Here is a 21815-nt window from a genome sequence, read left to right as displayed (position 1 = left end):
CTCTCTTTTTGCATGCACCTCTGATAACCTGTAAAACACTGTTTGTTCAGTCCTTTGCAGCCGCAGTGACCCACTTTCCCCCTCGGGGATCATTAAAATTTCATTTTATCTAATCAAAGAAATCATCGAAAAAGTCTTCGCCTGTGACTCCCAGTTGCTGCTAAGCTTTTCTTTTTCCGTTAGATTCGCGCGTCGTCATTTGTCAGACACATTCATATTTAAACAAAACCGTAATCACAAGCCAACGTTTAGCGGCAGCAGCAGCTATCTGATGACTTAGAAAGTGAAAATATAAGAGCGCGTGTATCCTTCTTCACTGTATGATGCATATTTTTTAATAACAAAAAACAAAAACATTGAGCAGATGAAATCAGCTCATCATCTGCTGGGTGCACTAATACAGTACACAGTGCCTGTTTTTATTTGACTTTATTAAATAGAAATAGCTGTGTAAAATGCTGATTGTGATTTTGTTCCTGTAACTAAGGTCTCGACTACTGCTAGCTAACATGTGCTGGTATACAGAATACAGCTAAAAGTTGGCACATTTGCAGAGTCACTAGTGCTAGGCCTATCTGTCATTAACACACGTATTAAGCACCTTGTAGAAGACATAAATGCACTTGTCTCACATGAAACACGACAGCTTCAGAAGTTGTCACCGGTCAAAAAAAATAATTGCCTTCCATGCACACAGTGTATACAAATTTAATAAAATACACAACAAGTACAGTAGCCCACATTCACGTGTAAGCTCAGCTTATTTTCACATAAACTGCGGAGAGGACAACGATAAAATTACAAATACATTCATAAAAAACTGATTTTTCTTTTTTTAATATAGGAACCTTAAATGGTTTTATGAAAAGGGACATTCCCTGTTGCACCACCATTAACAGTTCATAAGACACTTCACTTTTTGAATTTAACGTCACTGATATGTATTTCAGTCGCCTGTGATATTCAAAGAGATGTTCCTTATACACTAAAATGGAGACAGAAAGCTTCACTGTACAAAAGCAGACAGGACTCAATAGCTTAACAGTAGCAATTTGTTCAACAGCCTCACAAAATCGGAGTTTGAAATGTGTAAAATACAGACATCTAAATTGACAGGTACAGTACACCATGAAAACACTTGAAGTCAGCACTGATTCCCCCACCGAAAAACCTTCACAGCAGTCAAGGACACATATTTCACCTAAACACAACAAGTCACAAACTCAAAAGGAACGTACGAAGCAGATGGTTTTTGGTTATACAATGCGTGTCTGAACACCTCTGTGGGTCAAAATAAATCACCTCTCGGCCATTAATCTGTGATATCATTATCGCACCCCTGGCAGGTGAGAGCAAGCGGGATGGTCTGACCTGTCAGTTACCAGAGTCCCGCGGGTCGAGAGCGCAGTCTGACCCCCCACACTCCTGGCTGATGACAGAGCTGTGAATGAGACTGCTTGACAGGGACTTAGGCCTGAGCTCGCAGGTCAGGTAGGAGGGCTCCTCCAATTCGGTGTGCAGTGGGGAGCACTGGCCATCTGGAGGGCCATAGGCACTGCTGTCTGAACCCCCGTCCCTCTCTTCTTTGGACTCTTGGTTGGCCAAGTTCAGGGGCATACTGCTCTTGGTGGGACTACTGGACGTAGACGGACTCTCCTGTAGCGGTGGGCTTAGTGCACGCTGCGATTTTAAGTAAGGTTTGACATTGGCCACAAGGATAGTACTGTCCCGCTGTTCCTTTCCAAACGTGCTGAGGGTTTTTCTGCTGTTGCAGCTGATGGTGCCATAAATCTCTGTCTCTACCATGGCATCCATTCCCACAGGGATGAAAAGGTTGGTGCGATTATCGGCGCTGTCTGCTTGGCTTCCTACCCGTAACTTTGGCATCCAGCATCTGTCAGAATGTCCCAGTGCACGACATTCATCGGTGCAGTGGACTGATTTGTCTTGCTCTGCAAAAACAGTTAAACATTTGTTAGTGGACCCTGCTGGGGTATATACACAAACAGCCTAGAAGAAAATGTACATGACATTTTGAAGGAATAATAAAACACAACAAACACAAATTCTGGTAATCCCACTAATAATGTTGATCGACAGCCTATTTTGTAAATGTCACTAGTAATTTTCAGATTAAAACAGCAACCAGCAGCATACTGCATTAGCTATAGGTTCAAACTGAGCAGTTGCCATTCTTAAAACTGCTCACAATGCGACTTTGCTTTTACTGGCCAGCGTAGTAAATGGGATCCATCCTGTTTATGAAATCCTTTCTCTCCGCCATTCTCAACAACCTGCGTGGGTGTTTCCCTGGGAAATATCATCTGGCGCAGAGGAAGTGATGTGTTTTCTTGTTCATTTACATTTCCGTCAGAAGTCGTTTGTGTGGAATAAACAAGCAAAAAATGAAAACTATCTGAAATTTGCATGACTGTATTCACCATTTCTGACCAGAAGTTGGTGAAACTTTCTGTTCAAAAGACTTTCTCTCATTTAAAACTGAAACTAAAAACCTGATTAACGCCGGGATACAATTTCCAGTCGAAACATGGATTTTGGAAACGTCGCGCGTGTACAACGCACACACACACACACCAGTTTGACCCGTTTCTAATTATTTTACCGACTCTGGAGCATAATCAGCAGCTCGTTTGCATTTCCTGCCCGATTTTCGCTTCACATCTTTGTTGTGAACTGTGTTGTTTTGTGAACTCCTGTGGAACCTGTGCACTGTAAACAGTCATCACAAGGTTTCAGCGAGGGCCATCTATTTTCGGGAGCGCGGAAAAATACGAAAGTCGAAAATCTAGCCGATGTTTTTTGGAGAAAAATGCCCAAAAAAGCTTTAAACACACTCCACACTGAAAGCGTTAACACCTGTTTATGAGACTGGATGTAAAAAGCGCATGCAACCCTTTCTCCTTGACAGCCTAGTGTGGTTCTCTAATTATTCCATGTCTGTAGCATCTCCTGCAGGGTTGGCTGATGCTGCACACTTCGCCAAACACCACGCGACCGTACAACATGTACATGTGTATTAGTGTCGGTAGTAAAAAAAAAAAAAGTGGGCAAATGGGCGAGGGCTCTATCTTTGTGCCATAACTCAGTCTTTTAATTTCACACCACACCTAACCCTGGAGGCATAAAAAAAAAAAAGCTCACAGAGAGCGACACATACAAGGAGCCAATTTCCGTGGTGTTATGATGTAGAATGTGTCTTTTTTTGTTGTTTTTCGTTCCGAGCCTCTACGCTATCAAAATTAATTTGACAATGATGCGGCGAGGTGCTCTGCATGTAGAGGCATGAAGCAAAATGTCAAACATGTCTTTGTAAATTGGTGGTAAATAATAGTTTTTCCTTCATTTGTTATACATGAAAATGAAACAGCATTTCCATCTGTGAAACTATTAATTTCAAACCACCCCCTTGTTGTTCTGTTGACTGATTTAACTTGCCGGGATTGTCGTGAGATCCTTTTGGTAAATATACAAATAAATACAACTGATGAACACAGAATTTATTAGAATTTGGTTATCTATTTGGGGGCTGCGCGCTGCGTTTCCCTCCCGTTAAAATATCCAAGATGTTAACAAATGAGCCTGACACTTGCGTCACACAGAACATCTGCAACAGCTTTTTTTTTTTTTTCTTTGATATGTATTGTCTCACAGGAACCAAACCTTCTTACTGCACTATTAGAGCAGAATATCTTAAAAGTTCTTACACTGAGTTAACACTTCTCGCATCCCTTCTCCTTATCCCCCGCCCATAACAACACATATTTCTATGAATGTAACAACAGTACTTCATTCATTCATTATTACTCAATGCAACCCTGATCAAATCTTTGTTCTTTAAACAAGGCTTCTCCATCACATGCCATGCCATTCTGTGATATCAAAGACCACAGGCGAGCGACTAACTGTGAACAAGGCACTTGAACTCATTTTGAAATCTGGCTATGATGAGGATGAGAACATGAGCCTGGAACAAGAGGAAGCTTGATGGGGCTCTTCCCATTAGAGGTGGGGAGATCCTCTTGTTCAAAGGCAACAGCGCCTTCCTCGTGCGCCAGCCTCGACCAGCTTGCTGGAGGATACGAGAACCCGAGGAGGAAGTTCAAACACAAAGGATACCTTCTCTGTGCCACGGCCCCCCGAGAGATGCAACACCATTCTACCACACATGCAACGCGAGCTCATTTGCACATAGCGCGACTATCGCATAGTGCTGCTCAAGTCTATGAACACCTACACAAACACACCCACACAAATGACCATGGGATAAAATGGAACTGTTAATTATGCTATCACTGGACGGAGGTAAATTGTTAAAAACAAAACAAAAAAACAGCAGATTTAATAGTGGCTACATTGTAAATGTCAAAGAAAAGGACTTTTTTTTCTACATTTCAGGCCAAGAAAGTGTATTACATACGGTTTACAGTCATTTCTACTGTGTTTTAATGTGCGTTATTAAATGTTTGTGAATAAAGGGTGTCATTTTGCGTTATTTTATCACCCCACTGTGGGTGGTTTCTGTATATATGGGCTGTTTTTGTCCACAAGGATGTTTCCAGACAAATGCCTTGCCTTGACAAACTGTTGCATCTGTGCAGTTTTTGGGAAGTTGCAGATATTTCTGTGTAGCGAATGTTCTTCTTTTCATGTTGTGCCCGTACAAGGCTACATGAACACAAAAAAACATTTTATTTGTGGGTTTTTTTGTTTGTTTTTTTTCATTGGGCCGATCGGGCGACGCCCAAACAAAGGGGAAAAGAAAGGATATTTTTTAAAGCACGTGCAGCCACAGTGTTTGGCTGACCTTTTGGTGATTTCAATACGGCTGCAAATTGCCCAAGCAGTTCTCCTAGACTCTCATATGAAGGCGCTGCGCAGTGCAATCTGATTGGGTTGCAGCAGGGCTTGCACTAATGTGCATTTTTCATATGTAAGCGTAAATCTCAGATTTTTGCAAAGTAAAAATACTGCGCTAACCATTAAGCTAACGCTCAAGATATTTCTGTGAAATGCAACGAACCATGAATGTCTAAATGCACACAGGCCATGCTTTCCACGTAGGGTGAACTAGTCAGGAACATGATTGGTGGTAATGGTAATTGGTCCTTTCACTATTTTGAAAGACAAACCAGCAAAATTTCAAAATAATAAATAATATGACAATTATGATTACACTTCTACGATAAGTGCACAGGTGGTATCATTATTTTCATTCATTTCATATTATCCAGCCTAGTGCCACTGCTCTCTGTTCTAGATTAGAGGTTACTACAATGAAATGTATGTGATGTACTGAAGTGAATTTATTTTCCTTCACATCTGAAGTTGCTCAACCGTATAAATGGTAGCCATCTAGTGGTTACTGGTGGTACTGCTGCTAGATTTGAACAACAGAAACCAATTGTTTAGTGCAATTTGACGATTTCTTGTAAGGCCAGTATGTACCCATTAAATGGGTCATCATCATAGCAACATTCCCGGACATGTGGTTGAAAAAAATTGATTTCCCTCCTTGAGAGATTTGTCAGGAACTTCCACTGCTGAACTGAACATACTCCTTTTCTGGATCTTAACACAGTATTTTGACTTTGTTAGGGTGTGACACTTATTATTCTGATACTTTTTGTATTTGTTGTTTGTTGGTGTTGCCCTCTTGGCACAACCTTTCTTGAAAAAGAAATATCCTCAGATCACATTACTTATCAGAAATTGTATCTGGTCTATTAAGTGTTACCTAGCCAACAGAAAAGCTAGTTAAAGTTAAATGGTTATAGTGTAGTGTTTGGCTCTAATTAGTGTAGTGCACCAACGTGTAATCGTCCTTAACACAACTTCAAGTTTACAAGCCATCACCACACTTAGATTTATAATGCTAATTTAATTTCTAGGTCACATGCTGCGCTGTTGTTTTTCCCTCTCATGTTACAGATTATGCGAATTCACATTGCTGCATTCTTTGCATAACCTGCTCTGGCGCCATGTCGGGCCCACAAGGGAGAACCAAGTGATGGCTTTGATTTGGCGAAACCACAGCACAGGTCCCGCATATTGTAAGTGCTACGCTTTGATGCAGCTACACCCCAGATTACAGTCCTGTGCCCCGTGCACTTGTGTCTCTCCGTCTATCTTCCAGCGCCATGGAGGAAAGTGTTTTTTATGCACGGATACACGAGGCCGGGAACAATGAGCATGAGCAAGGGGAAGGGAGACGCTGAACTCATTTCCATGGTACCGATCACCACTGCAGCGGAGCTTGCAGATGATGCTGATGCAAAGGGATGTATGTGCTTAGCAGGTAAAGCAACAACAGAGAGGGGCATTCTTGTCGTTTGCACTTTTTCGCCTCACCATATAGCAACAGGAAATCGAAGGACTGTGCTGCACGGGTACATATGGTTTCCCTACTAATGTGCCCCACCTATTTAACACTTATTAACATTAAATTAACCGCTGATAACACACGGCTGCATGTGGATATAAGGACAGCTGCAAGTGCTTATTAATGTATTTATCACTGATTACACCTTCTCCTATGGAGCACTATCATCATTTTATTACCATTATATTATAACCGTGTGCACTGCCATTCATTGTCTGTTACTTCACGTCCACTTATGGGTGGATAAAAGGAGTTGCTGCAAAATGCATTAGTAAACATAATGAACGCTGCCCGTCATATCTGTTATGAAATCCATGCTGACTATGAATGCTTTAAACTGAGGAAGTGGTGCCATTAACTCTTACAAAGGATAAAGATGTGTAATCTTTGCAGTCTTGTTATAATCACACCTTTAAGATCACACTGTATTTTGATTTCTAACAGTGTATATATAAGCTATTAATTAGATGTAACACGTGAAAGAAAACATGTATTAAATATGTATCTCTATGCACGTACAGAACAGTATTCAACGTCCTGGAGGAAATGGATGAAAAGGTATGGGTGCTTTTAGCCGCTCTGCCTGTCATTAGCTTTCCATTTCCATTCTACATTTCATCACTGCATAAAATTTAGTTAAATAATAAAGTGACAGTCTTATACAATGGCTTTATGCAGTCTGCTGCATTTTCACCGAACAGAACCATGACAAACTGACAAATAGCTGTGATCTTATAGGCAACTGTGGGATGGAACAATAACATGTTCTCAAAAAAAATAAAAAATAAAACAAACAAAGAAACTGCCTGCCCATTATAAATAGAATCAGAGAAAGCCTAGCAACATACCCACTGTGCATCTGGTGTCTGTGAGAGTGAATAAATATTCAGAGTGCATGATAGTGGAGGCTGCACAGGTGCATATATTACCTGTATCAAAGCAGCCAGGAGACTAGAGGGATGGTAAAGGTAAAGACATAAAAGCAATACTACTTAACCCGCAAGCTTTTGTGTTGGTGCATTTGGAACTAAAATTCTGTGGTGTCTCCATTTTGGATAATAGCGCTATCTTGTCTAAATCTGCAAAACAGTGGCTTTGTTGTTCAATAAATGTACCTGTGTGTGTGCGAGAGCGAGAGACAGACGGAGTGTGTGGGTTGGAGGGCGGTGTTTTTGTGTGATCAAGTCTAAGGCATAATGCATAATGTAGATCTTCCATCTTGTAGTCAGCAGACAGTGACACCATTTAATATTCAACTGACCAACCCCACGAGAGAGAACACAATTTAATCTAGCCATTAGTTTTGCTTTTTAACTACATTTCTCACAAGCAAACGGGGGGGGGGGGGGGGGGGGGGGAAGGCAGTGGCAACACACACTGATATTAAAAGCAATGCCCCAGTTCATTGCATTTCTCTTATCTTCCAAATGCAGTTCTATAAATTAACCGACATTCCTGTCAAGCGAGCTTCAGCGATGCACTTGTATATTATTCGGTTTCACATGTACAAAACATCTCTTTCAATATCTCTCCATGTGATTGGCCTAAGAACTTGGGCTGAATCAGATTCAGAAATGTGCTGCAAAAAAAAAAAAGGAAAAAAAAAAAATGTGATTGAATTTACACCTCCCACAGAGTCAAGTTTGGTCTGCCATAATTCCTCATAGCACACATACACACAGAAACACACACACTCACACATACATAAAAGTGAGATAGATAGAGAGGGAGAGAGATTCGCACATCCTTCTGGCAGTCGCAAGAGTGTTTCCATCTCTGCCCTCCTGAGCATGCTGCAAACAAACAGTTCATAGCAATGTAAATGGTGTGGAAAGTACTGCATAGGGACATGATGACCACAGCCATTCTCCTCCAAGGCGCAGACGAGGAAATGAGAAACATCACCACTTCACTCAAGTCCCCCATTATCTTTTATCTTACCAGCGAGAGTTGCTTTCGTGCTTCCAGTTTATAACCACAATAGCTAAATATATCAGTCCATATCAGGTCAGCCAGGTTGCAACAGATTGACAGTCATCTGCGATTATACTCCTGGCAGCGCGGATCATCTCAAGATTCGTGAAATAAAATTTAACGTTTCTATTTTCAGTTGTAAAAGCAAGCTCCTCTCAAAACAGTGTAACCGCAGCAAAACCAATAATAACTGAGAAAACCTCTCCAAGCAAAAGGTGGAAACACTCTGTCATGTTGCACCAGAAATATCTGTCATTTTGCACTGCGAGCGTCTATCAGGCTTTCTTGTCTCTGTCGTGTTATTCAAGACATGGATGCGACGAATCTGTGTTCAAATAATGACATGATCAAAAGAGGCGCAGACGGAGGTAGACTTTGCCATGCATATGAGTTTGTTTGATGGCTAAATCAGACAGAAGATGTTTGAAAATCCTACCTTCAGCCAATGGACTCTTTTATCCTTTTAAACTACAATCTACCTTCCACTCTGGTGCCTTCATGTCAACTTTGAAACACAACTCACGCTGTCTACAATGCAAAGTGGAACAAAGTATCACTACCTGCTGCAGCATCTAATAACAGTCTGGATGTGCTTCTTCCACGTTGACGGAAGATGTGTGTGTGCACCGGGAGTTGACAGACCTCCACTTCAACACCGGTGAGCTGCATGCATGATCTCGCTTCATAAGGTGCAAACAATGTCTGGTGCAAGAGTCAGTTAGGCATCTTCAAGATGTCCACTCACCCTGTTCAAAAGGCTGGCCATTAACTGCTGTTGCTTTCATCTTGAGGGCCTCCCTGGCAGACGTGTCGCAGTGTGAGCCTTTATTAGTATCCTGGTCACTATCAGCCTGGTCACTATCACCATGGCCACTGTCTCGGAGGCTTGCTCGTTCTGCATCCTTAAATGTTGAGCTGCAGCAGAACAGAAGGAGGAAAGGGAAAACATAACTTACCATTACCTCTGTGTGAGCGCTCCTATTTGATAGCCATAGTCAGCTGGCTTGATACAAAGATGAAGAAGCTAAATGCACTAGTCAGGAAGCTTTTGGATAGTGCTCTTACCTTTGAACAAATGGCTGCCTGCTGCCAGCATAATTGGGCTCTGAGGGGAAATTTTCAGTCTAGAAACGAAAGGAAAGTAATATTTTGCATTGGGCACGTTAAAATTTTCAACAAGAGCCTGTGTAACATGAGATTCAAACAGGAATAGAAATGCCCTTGTCTAGCTTCTTATACCGCTATTATAACACCTGAAAGACGTCAATAAAACCTCCTGAGCACCCGCCGGTGAGGACGCCATGCTAACAACAAAACCTCCATTGTGACCATATGTGTTCTCCTTGGCAAGGCAAAGGGTTAAGCATTAACCAATGTCATCAGCATCCTTTTCCCTCTATCTTGAGAATAATGTGTTTGTGTTGATCACACCCACATACCCTAGTGACTGGTGACAGTGCCAGGCCTTGTCATCTGTGTTATCATCTCCAAATGAGACTGTCTGTGAGACCGTCCTAGATATTTGCATCGTTTACAACAGATTATTCTGTTGCGCTAAACAGCAGTACAAGCCCATGCTGTCAAATTAGCATGTTAGCTGGCTCGGGTACTCAACCATGCCATCTCTACAGCACAAGGCTGGACCCCATTAATGGGCGCATCATGCCAACTTTGGATGTGGATGGGTGGATCTGGCCCATATTTGAGGGTAGCGGAAAAAATGCTATTGTAAGGTTATGCCGTGTGCATCTAGCTGTCTAGTGCACATTGGTTCAGTAATGTGATCGGACAAGCTGCTCAAACACCTGTCCAATCCCACATTTCAGGCAAGGTTTTGTTTTCACTCCATAGCAGCGACTCTGGCAGGGTCACAGCAGCCTTGCTCAAGACTCACACTGTTTGCATGTCTAACTGAGGGGACTTTCCGATCGTGAAGACCAACTGTACCATTTTGCAAGAGAAGGGACTTGGAGCAATTTCAAAATGATTCTCAGATACTGCAAGATAAAACCCCTCTTTAGTGAATTGTCATTTAAAACACATGAATACAATTTCAGATACCATATCATGCAGGGAATATTTGATAGTGTGAGAGCAGGGAAGGAAAAAAGGAAAAAAAAAGAAGAAAATAATGATGTCTTTTCACAGTGATAGAATTTCTTTTTTTCAGTCGATTACTTTTCTTTTGTCAGATTTGTGTGGCAAAGCAGTGCGTGCAGATAAGCGAGAGTAAAGTGCAGATAAAGAACACAGTTCAGCGTCCTCCTTACCTGTATCACTGACATCCTATTCGCTGGAGTTTCTGTGCTAAGCCCGGCAAAGCTGGAGTGGCAACCCGCTCTGGGGACTGTCAGGCTGTTCGGTGTGGTTTTCAGGTACATGACCTCTGACCTGGGCAGCGTGAGTGGCAGAGGGCTCTGGTAGTCAAAACATATTGGTGAGGTGATGAGTGAGGGGCTGCTCACCACATTCATCCGGCTCGCAGAATCTCTCTCCTCCATCTCACTCTGCACCAGCATGATGTCACTCTTGTTGATCCGTTTCTTTTTCCCCTTCCCCACTGGAGGATTGGAGTACTCAGCCATGCGGCAGTTATAATTCCCAGTCTCCTTATCTTGATGCTTGGACTTGACAGCAATGGCGGTCATGACTGCTAAGAGCATGACAGAGATAATGCAGAGGGTAACTATGAGGGGCAGGGACACATCCCAGTGCTGCTGTTCCCCACTCGCGCTGGAACCCCCTCCTGCTGCTGTTTCTGTGTTCGCCTTAATGATCAGCTTAGCCACGGCAGATAAGGGGGGCTTGCCATGGTCAGTTACCTTCACCACTAGCTCAACTACCGGGGCGACCTCCTCCCAAAGAGCATGGGCTGTTCTGACCTCACCTCCCATCGGATCCATCTCAAACAGGTGGTCTTCATTCCCCTCAGCGATCTCATAGGTCAAATGGCCACTTTCTCCGTGGTCATGGTCCACGGCTTTCACTGTAGCCACAATGTACCCAATGCCTACATTTCTAGGCACTGGGATTTCAGCTGTATCATTTTGCAGGAGGGGTAAAATAATAACTGGCAGATTGTCGTTGACGTCGAGCACGTTGACTCGAACCGTAGACGTGCTCTCCATGTGAGGCGATCCTCCATCTTTAGCCTGAACTTTGAACTCAAAGGATTTAGTTTGCTCGTAATTGAAAGAGCGCGAGGCGTATATGGCTCCATTGGTGGGATTAACCGACACGTAGGTGTACACCGAAACATCCCCTATATGCGAGGGTAGAATAGAGTAAGACACTGTTCCATTTCGACCAACATCTGGGTCATGGGCCAGAACGGAGCCCAGATATTCCCCTGGGATGTTGTTCTCAGGCACCTGCAACACATACACAGTCTTTGTAAAGCGAGGCGCATTGTCATTCTCATCCAAGATTTTCACAGTAAACGACTTGGTGTAGTTCAAAGAAGGGATGCCATTGTCTCTCGCCACGATTGTTACATTGTACTCATCTTTCATTTCCCTGTCCAGAGGTCTGTCTGTGAGCAGAGTGTAAAAATTATCATTGTTTTCCTGCAGTCTGAAGGGTACATTTCCCAGCACCCGGCACTGGAGTTGACCATTACGGCCAGAGTCCTTATCTGTCACTCTGACCAGCGCTATGACAGATTCCGGAGGTGCTGCCTCACTGATGGCTCCCTGCCGCACAGAAACAAAACTTATTATTGGCGAGTTGTCATTTTTGTCAAGCACTTTGACAGTAATTTTGCAGTGGCCTGGTATCGGGTTTGGCCCCAGATCCTTAGCTTGCACATCAAACTCAATGATTGGATTCTCTTCATAGTCAATCTCTCCCTGGACCTTGATGATGCCAGTATTGGGGTCAATGGAAAACAGATCTTGTATTCGCTCAGATGCATATCCAGTAAAGGAATAGACCACCTGTCCGTTGCTTCCCTCATCTTGATCAGTGGCATTCAAATCTATGAGCACTTTGCCAAGAGGTGAATTCTCTGCTATCTCTATCACATAGGAGGATTTTTCAAAAACCGGGCTATTGTCATTCGAATCAGTCACTCGGATGTTGATTTGCATGGAGCCTGATCTTGGATACTCCCCACCGTCAATTGCTGTGAGGAGGAGGGTGTGATGACTCTGATCCTCCCTATCCAGAGGTCTCTGAACCACCAGCTCTGGATATATAGTTCCATCGCCCCTCACTTTTAAATCCAAGGAAAACGTATTGTAATCATCTCTTGTGACCTGATAGGTCTTGATCCCATTTTCCCCGGAATCTGAGTCATGTGCAATAGTGAGAGGGAAGCGAGTCCCAGCAGCTGCGTTTTCTGAAATATCAATATTAACATGATCTGAGGGAAAACTGGGCGAGTTGTCATTTATGTCCTGAATATCAATCTTGATCATGCATATTTCCTTGTCGTTGGCGAACACCTCCATAGAGAGCTGGCACTTTGGGTTGCGCCTGCATAACGTTTCCCTGTCAATCCTTTGTTTGGTGAAGATTAGTCCACTCTCCGGGTCAACATCCACCAGATGTGGTGCAGAATTCTCCAGCACCCTGAAGTTCGATTTTTTCCCCCTCTCTATGGTCCCATATCCGGCATCTTTCGCTATATTACCTATAACAGTTCCAGGTCCTTGCTCCTCCGGGACGGAATAATTGAGATTTTTCAATGTCAGGGCTTTAACCCACAGCAGAAGGAAGATGGGTACAGAGAGACGCATCCCTTCAACTGGAAATGCAGTAGTGGCAGACGAAAAAAAAAAAAAAAATCCTCGTTGACTTTCAACCTGTTGATTACGGCAAAATCTGGAGTACTAAACCCAAACCAGGCATGCGGTTGACGCCGATCTCACACTAATTAGGTATCAAATCGATGTGCGGAACCGTTATCTCTTTTGCATCTGTATTTTCTTCACATGCCGCTATGATGAACTCTTTCTGTAAACAAAGATGACCGCCCGGCGACACCTGATGTATGAATTAAATATCAAATTCAACATAGTGCACGAGAAATGCCTTGTTTCCAGCCTTCACATAGGGGACCTGATGAATTATCGATGACTATAAAGTATTAATATTCCCTACTGCATCCAAGGTTAAAGCGTTTGGATCTCTGTGCTGAAGGTTAGACCGTAGCTCGCGAAAGCGCATTGCCCTCATGCGACATCTACACCTAGGCTACAGCAAACACTGACATGCCCGTTCAAAATGCAGCATTGCCCCCGATGTTACCATTCACGATGCATTTACTTTTTTCCCTGTGCGGCACACTGTTGCATATGGGCTCTGCTCGCGTAGCATACACAGCCTACCCATGCCACAAAGTAGAATAAAAGCAGGATACAGCGCCTTTACTCCTGTCCAACCTTTTGTCTTCCCGTCATTCAAGAGCATCTATATCGCGGCTGCGACTTTTTGCCCGATGATTGTCCTATAATCAGTCCAGTAATCCCATAATCCAGTCCAATTGGACCCACTGCTCTCGCATCCTTCATTCGGACAATGCTCATCTGCACTGTCCCCGTAAACGTTGCCAGAAAAACCCGCACGGAGAAAAAAAAGGGGGTTGCTGGAAGATTTCAGATAATCAAAATTAATCGCTTTTTTTCTCCTGCGCTCAGTTCTCTCCGCGTCAACTGTTGAAACCTGCTCCCTCCACTGTGAGCCGATCTGACCGGAATCCTCTCGACGCCTTTAAAACAGACTCCGGTGTATTTCTTGGTGCATTTAACATAGTTTCTGATCGTCTTCCAGCAAATGAGTGAACAGTGACAGATCTTGCCTTGGGGGGGTTTCTCCAATAGGTCTGGCAAGATCGCATGAAGAAGGGCTGTTCTAGTGCTACGTGATTCATTTACTGATGTGCGCGCACCGAGCAGCAGCATCAGAGGAGGGGAAACGTGCTGGTGGATGTTGCTCCTAATACATGTGGATGTGAACTGGGGGATTATGAATAGATCGATGAAATGTGTTTGGATGGGATGTAGTAGAAGTGTAAGGACTTGACAAGTGGTCGTGTTTTTTTTTTTGTGTGTGTGGAGGAGGAGGAGTGCATCAGAAACGTGGGGTGGAAAATGTAAAATTAAAGCTGACAAAATGTTTAAAGAATAACTGTGATCCTTCCCCTCAGAGTGTCATGTTCCCCCTGTCAATGGAGCACTTTAGGTATTCATAACTAAAGATTCTTATCAATAATTGAAAACAATGGGTTACCACCTGTCTCTTGTATTGTACCTTGCTATCATTAGTTCTGAGAGAATTCAATCACGAGAAGAAATACAACACAGACTGTGGGAGTTTCCGGGATAATCTCCGTAAAAGACATAAGAGGACTGTTTATTCCTCTTGGAGAAAAGAAAAAAAAAACCAACAAGGCTTATTTCACAGCTCAAATATCACAGCTGTTGGTATAACCTACCTCCTGCAGCTATCACACTTGCTTTCAATAGCCTATCCACATCAATCTCATATCTCATATTGAAAAGATGGACTGACATTTAGTTCACTCAGCATTTCAACAATATGACATTTGCATTTTCTCACCTGACCAGATCTCAGTGACGCACTGGGCTCCTTGGTGATGCAGGTACCCTGCGAGAGTAATTCTGAGAGGAAGCTGTGTCAACATCAGGGCAAGATCAGTGTGGCCTGGTTCCTCATTTAATTCCACGTTGCCCGGGATCTAAATCAACCTTGAGTTGTCCCTGAGTTCATTTTCATTGTCTGAAACAGGGCTGCTTTCCTCCTCTGGGGAGCATCAACTTTGCCTGGCCAGGGTGCAGCTTGCATAAATTGGCCATTTCTGCAGGTAAGAGATAAGGACAACAAAGGGAAACTAATTATCATTCAGTCTATGTTAAAACCTCAGGAAAGAACTGCTATTGACAACTGTGTCTGCGTTGTCACAGTCATAGCGTTTAATACGATCTGAACTCGGAATGAGAAGGTGGTTCATATCCATAATAAATAGGCCACATCCTAATGTGTGGCTTTGGCTGCCTTGGTCTCACAGAAGCTGATGACTATGTCATGGATAACTTTCTCTAATGAGACCTGTGCAGCGGCCCTGGTATGAAGAGCAATCTCTGCTGCTTTGTTGGCAGTAAAATATACACACGGATGCATCAGTTGTTTCATGACGAATTGATTTTTACTTGAAAGCACATTTTTCTCTTGCTGCAAAATCCTACCAGTTGTAATTCCGCCGAGGTTGAAATGACGAACAGCAGCTATGCTCATTTAAACACACTTGTAATATCTTGGCACCTCGTTCATGTGATTCACTTACCAGTCGGCAAGAGGATGATTAGAGGTGAGATTAAATTGTTTATCATTCCATTTTTGCTCCTGTTGCCGGCTGCATCACACCTCCAGCTGCACACGGGAAACGTGGCGGTGGTGAGTGGAAGTGATGATCAACACAAGTCGCTGAATTTTGCATGTTAATTGCACGCATAAAATAAAATGTACATCAGGGGTCGTAAACCGTTATGCAGGAAACCAAAGCACGCTTATTAGCCACAGAGAAAAACTTGAAATGGTTATATAACAACAACAAAACATAAGATTGTCAAAGTAAACACAGTTACCGTAAATCCAGCTGATAAATATTAATCCCTCTACACTACTATTCTGCAATGACAAATCAGTATGTCTGTGGAGTTTCTTATACTATTATGTGTCCTTTACCTCATAATAATGATCCATAACCCCGCATAATCCATGTGTCATGACTCCTCAGTGGAGTACAAATCTTAAAGGGACAGTTCATCAATTCCCCAATAAAAGCCCTTTCCCCTATGCTTGTGACTAGACAAGCAGAAAATTTTAGTTTTACGTGTCGAGGTTTTGAGAAGTGTGGCTCTGCAACTTTTTTCACTTCTGCAGCCACACAGAAAAGTTATACCGAAACACTGAGATTGAATTTCAATGCTGCTGCTCGGGGGAATTAAAGGAAAATATATTTTGTACAGTCCACACAGCATATTGTGCACACTTAAAGGGAATATATTTCTTAGTGGGATGTAGTTCAGGAGGAAACAGAGGTTTGTTAATATTTCCACAGTGACTAGGATATTGTTTTTGAAAAGACTCTTTGCTGTTGCTACAACTAAATTCAATCCACTTCCATTCCGTCAGTGTGGCTGCAGACATCTTGAGGGTTAGATAAAGCTAACACTGCACGAGTGTTGTCCAGAATATCTTATTTCTGTTTCTCCTGCAAACTGTGTTTTTCTTAGATTAAGGGATATATATTCTTTCTTATTGCAGAAAAACCCGACAAAAAGACCGAAACCAACAAGGAACTGATCCTATTAGGTGCAGCCCGGACTATAACAGGCAATGTGTTTTCTCAGCGAATGAATTGCTTCATTTGTGTACTGCACTGGACCAGCAGAGAGATGGTTAGAGTGGATGGCAGGTGTACAAAGCAGAGGAGTCTGACTCCAGAGACGTTTGCATCCTGAGCCCCATCTGTGATTAGACTGAGGCAACAAATGCACTTTGTTTAAGGTTGGGAAAAGACTGTGGTCCCATTTAACGCTGATAGTCACGTTGCATCTCAGGTCACTGTGAACCCTTTTTGTGTCAAACCAGGATCTTTCCCAGACGTAAACCAATGCATGCTGCTGCCGAAACATATCCATATAAAGGTAATTTAATCCTGTAGTTGTTGTAGGTAGATATTGTGTTCAAATATGGATATAATGTCAGAAAACAAATAAACATGGTTTTCAGTATCTACATTTCTGTAAATTGCCGAATACCTTCTTTTAAAATGACTCCCTTATTATGTTAATAGTAAGTGTAATCCAGGCAGCTTTACATTTCTTTCAAAGCATATTTGCTGCGGCAAGTAAATACATTTTCATAGGAGACAGGGTTGACACTGTTGCACCGGGTGGCATGTTCCTGCTTTCAGATGAACACTGGAGCTGTTGTTTATTTTTAGTCAATCCCACATACACCATCTTGCTGTCATAATTCACTGGCATACCAAATGTGCATTAATCTGCAACAGAAAATAGGTATCAAGAAATGACCTATTTACCAACAAGTCCTCCAACCTAAACAGCCATATAGGTCATTTGTATCTTCCCACAGATACGACCCACAGGAATCTCTGATGGAAAATGCCTGAATCTTTTATAATGTGTCAGTGCTATTAGTAAATGTTGAGTTATTTTAAGTCATTTTTAGGTTTGTTTACCCAAACGAAGATCTGATTGATTACAATTACAATATTAGACACAAGGTTAAGATTACGGAACCATGGCACAATGCACCATTGCTAGATAAACAACAATAACCCTCGTTAATGTCCAGTGTTGTGTCCACCCATCCATCCACCCTGAGCTCTTTTGCCCAGTGGACTTTGAGGACTGGCGTTTGGCATCTACAGAGATGCATCTAAGAGTTCCGTCTTACCTTAACCTGAACCTAATCTCATCTGTAGTAAGCTGTGTTTTATGATGCTCAACCTAACCACAACCCTAACTCTAACCCAATTCCAATGTCCCAAGCCTGGGAAGCAAATGTTTACTGTACTTTGTGGCTCTATAAGCTTTGCTTTGTTCCTATCATAATTATCTTGGCCACTAGAGGGCTTTTTCACTTGTGCATGTTGTCTTGGGGTATGTTTCAAAATGACAGTGTCACAAAAGGGGGCTGCTTATAACTAAGGTCAAAGTTAAAAAACCTTTCACATATACTATATAACTATAAGATTGTTTATTATATTAAGAACTGGCATGCTAAACTGTATATTGCTTGATGTGCTGGTGAGCTGTTAAAATAAAAAAAAAAATCTTTCAAGTTTATACAAGTGGAATTGTTTGACTTACTTGTCCTAATGTGGTTTTCAAGATACACGCTCATAAGTATTTAAATTCAAAGCACACTCAACTGAAAGACTTTTGCTGCATTTCATTCCCCTTTCTTACTTTCTTAATTTTTACTGGGGCCTACTGTCACCTATAGAAAAAAAAAAAGAATTTCTGGCACTAAATATAAGCTGAGGGTAGAAATATATTTTGTTTATTCATTTATACATCTTTTCGCTGGTTTTCTGTACGCAGCATGGTCAGTTCTCGGCCTTTCACTCGTGGCTATTACGCTTCCACTTCTGCAGGTTGACAATTGTCATGGGGATCTTTCACGTCTACCTTTATAGCAGAACTGCTCTCCCGGCTGTGAGTGCAACAAAAGAAGTCTCACACATCTCACAAGCCTTGTTATCATGATACATGTCGAATAAATTATATTTGTTGCCAACCAGCTGTGGATTTGCATGTAAATGCAAATCCTCAAGGGTCAATGTGCCAATTCTGCAACATTTCAATTCTGAATCAGAACGCAGGAGTCAAGCCTTGCTCTCTCTCCAGAGCGCATGGGTTAAAGAGTTGATGTTTTTGCATTAGAGTTTTAGAGAAAATCGCTGGGGATCCAAGAGCACATACAACCCGCTGCCAAATTCTCAAAACTTAAACTCTGACTTGAAGACATTTTGGATTCTTCACCGCATCCAGTGCAGTTTTGGTTGATGTTTGGTAATATGAGTTTAATGAATTCTGAACCTAATCTGCATTTTGGGGGTAAGGAGCTAAGAATGTGACTGTCTGTGCAGCAGAATGTGCCTTTTAAAGGGTTTATGCAAATATGCACCTAAAACCTAGCAAATTACCTGCTCATCAATCAGTCTGGAAAACAAGCGTGTAATACACTGCTCTGATCCAAACACAAAACACATTAGGACTGTAAAACCAACGGGTACTTTCTGGAAGAGACTCCACATTCAATTCACATCAAACATTTGAGACTGGAATCATGAATATAATTATGAGAAACAAGAAAACAAACACCACAACCTGCAACGCAATGACAATTACTGAGTCTGTGCAGCAGCAGTAAATGAAGGTCTCGGGTCAGCGCTACAAAACGGTATCCCTGATAAGGTCCAAATTGTCTTTGAATGAGCCAGTCAAACATATTAAATAATTTCTGTGCACAATACAAATAACTAACTTTATCATTAAATAGAACCGGCCAAACTGCTTAACATAATACTAAAATACAGCCCATTACAGCCAGTTTTTAATGTCTAACTCTTGATAAGGTGTAAATGGTAATATACAGTAGTGACTAAACACACATGCATTATGAATATTTCAGTAAATCCATACTGTTTAGCATTTAATCAAGTAGTTTTTTTTAAGGAATCTGGAATTTGTATTACAAATTAGTCCTGTAATTGTAAATAGCCTGAGCGGCACAGTATTGCAAGCATCAGGAAGAATTACCCCTCCTCCTCAAGATACATTGATTATTCATCTCAGTAATGATCTCATGTCCTAACTTGTTAGACCTCAGTCCTCTAAAATCTTCCACGTACTTTGAGAGACTCTAGCAACAATTTACCGCTCAAATTTCAGAACAGGCTTACAGCGCACGCCCGCAATTACTGCAAGAGCCTTTGATGATCATGCGAATGCCATATGGATTTTTCTGCGTGTGAATTTTTGTTTCAGGCTTTCAACCACATATGGCAGCTCAATTGAAGCTATTGTAATGTCAAACCCATAAGAATTCTGCACTTACACTTTAAGACCTGCCTGTCCAGGTACAAATTACAGAAAGGAGACCCCTGGAGTTGAAAGTGGAGAGGTGAAATACATCCTGCGAGACAGCTGTGGGATACATTATGTTGATGAAATGGCAAGGAACCAAGGCAAGACGCTGAACGAACACCGGAAACAGACAACATCAGCTGTCTGTAAAGATTAGATACCAATCGGTCACGGCGTTGACTAGAAACAGGACAGACGTCATCAACTAGTCGGCTGTCAGTGGATGGAGAAAGATCAAGGAGAGATCTGATGCCATAAGTTACATACCGATGTCATATTATGACAACTGAACCAAAGTGATGACAACTGAGTAAAATAAGTCATTGCTGATGAAAAGAAAGCAAAGCACTTTGAAATGGAATACGATGCACCCTACATAACTATTAAAGGAATGGCTGTGTGTTTTTCTTAGTATAGTGAAGAGAAATAGACTTTCATAATCTATGAATTGGGCAAAATAGCACAGTGTATCTCGTTTGTTTTATCTATTACACAGAGTGGTGTAACAATTACAAATGGCTGCGGTTGGTCTTAAAGAGTGCAAATATTTCCATGCAGTGTCTTCGCATTCATTTCACTTTATATATAAATTAAACCATAGTCTGTATCTAGCCGACGGAGGTACTATAGGTCTGGCCTGTGAAGTAAAAAGAGGCTTAAGTTGCAAACCGCTAATGATCACTAGATGCTGGCTCAAGAAAATTCAGACTCCTATTGACTCCCATTGAAAAATCGACAATTTCCCATTAAATAACTCTACATTAGAGTAGATATTAGGCCTCAAAGAAAAGTATGTATCCTCAGGTTCTCAGTCAGATTCACTCGTGCCCAGCTCCTAACTCCTATCTAAATACAATGACTTCTGGCACCAAAGAACCAAGATGGCGACATCATAATGCCAAAGTCATGGTTTCAGAATGGAAGTCCACACAACAGTGGGCTATTTCCGTATATTGCATACCATCCGCTGATTAAACAAACATATATATATATTTTAATTTGAACTTTGTACAGATCTGGGCTGAAGGGTCGCGGGGGAGGAGGGCTACCCCAGCTGTCATCGGGCGAGAGGCGGGGTACACCCTGGACAGGTAGCCAGTCCATCGCAGGGCTAACACAGTGAGACAGACAACCATTCACACTCACATGCACACCTAAGGCCAATGTAGAATCACCTGTTAACCTAACAAGCATGTCTTTGGACAGTGGGAGGAAGCCGGAGTACCCACGCAGACACAGGGAGAACATGCAGACTCCACACAGAAAGGCCCAGTCAGCCGAACCCAGAATCTTCTTGCTGTGAGGCATCAGTGCTAACCACCACGCCACTGTCACCACGTCTTCAGGTTATTTTATACCTGTTTATATAGTGGGACTTTAGGAGTAAACAGGCTTAAAACGATCACACAGCAACATATACGTTTGAATCTATTTGTATCTGTTGTCCAAAACACTGTACTCAGTATCAAAGAGGTAATTTGAATCCCGCAACAAAACATTCGTATACTGTCAAGATAAATATAACATGTGTGCCACTTTATTTCTGGGGTCTCCGTCTAAATCCACTGAGCTGAATCTAGTGCGCAGCCTCACCAAGGTTGTGCCAGATGCCTCGTCTCACTCTTAGCTCAAGTGTCCCACATACAGTGTGAGAGAATTGCTGGTTGCACTGCTCTTAGGACTGGCAGAGAAGCAGCAGGTTAGAAAAAAACACCTCCCAGGAGAAATGATTCAAGGTATTGGAGAGCCAGAGAGGCGAATAAAGTGAATGCAATTTCAAAGGGGAAATAATGGAG

General features: G+C 42.2%; 1 protein-coding gene across 1 annotated transcript; it reads right to left on the bottom strand.

Moving 5' to 3' along the window:
* Nucleotides 1-1297: 1297 nt before the first annotated feature.
* On the bottom strand, nt 1298-13113 carry LOC311488546 (protocadherin-17-like; the record flags this gene model as incomplete). Its single annotated transcript, XM_084545315.1, has 4 exons — nt 1298-1952; nt 9120-9289; nt 9440-9498; nt 10645-13113. The coding sequence occupies 4 exons, from the start codon at nt 13111-13113 to the stop codon at nt 1375-1377; spliced, it is 3276 nt and encodes a 1091-aa protein (XP_084401441.1). The 3' UTR covers nt 1298-1374.
* Between the last annotated feature and the right edge of the window lie 8702 nt (nt 13114-21815).

Source organism: Chelon labrosus, assembly GCF_963514085.1.
Source record: "Chelon labrosus genome assembly, chromosome: 5".
NCBI classification, from domain to species: domain Eukaryota; kingdom Metazoa; phylum Chordata; class Actinopteri; order Mugiliformes; family Mugilidae; genus Chelon; species Chelon labrosus.
This window is presented reverse-complemented; position numbering and strand designations above follow the sequence as displayed.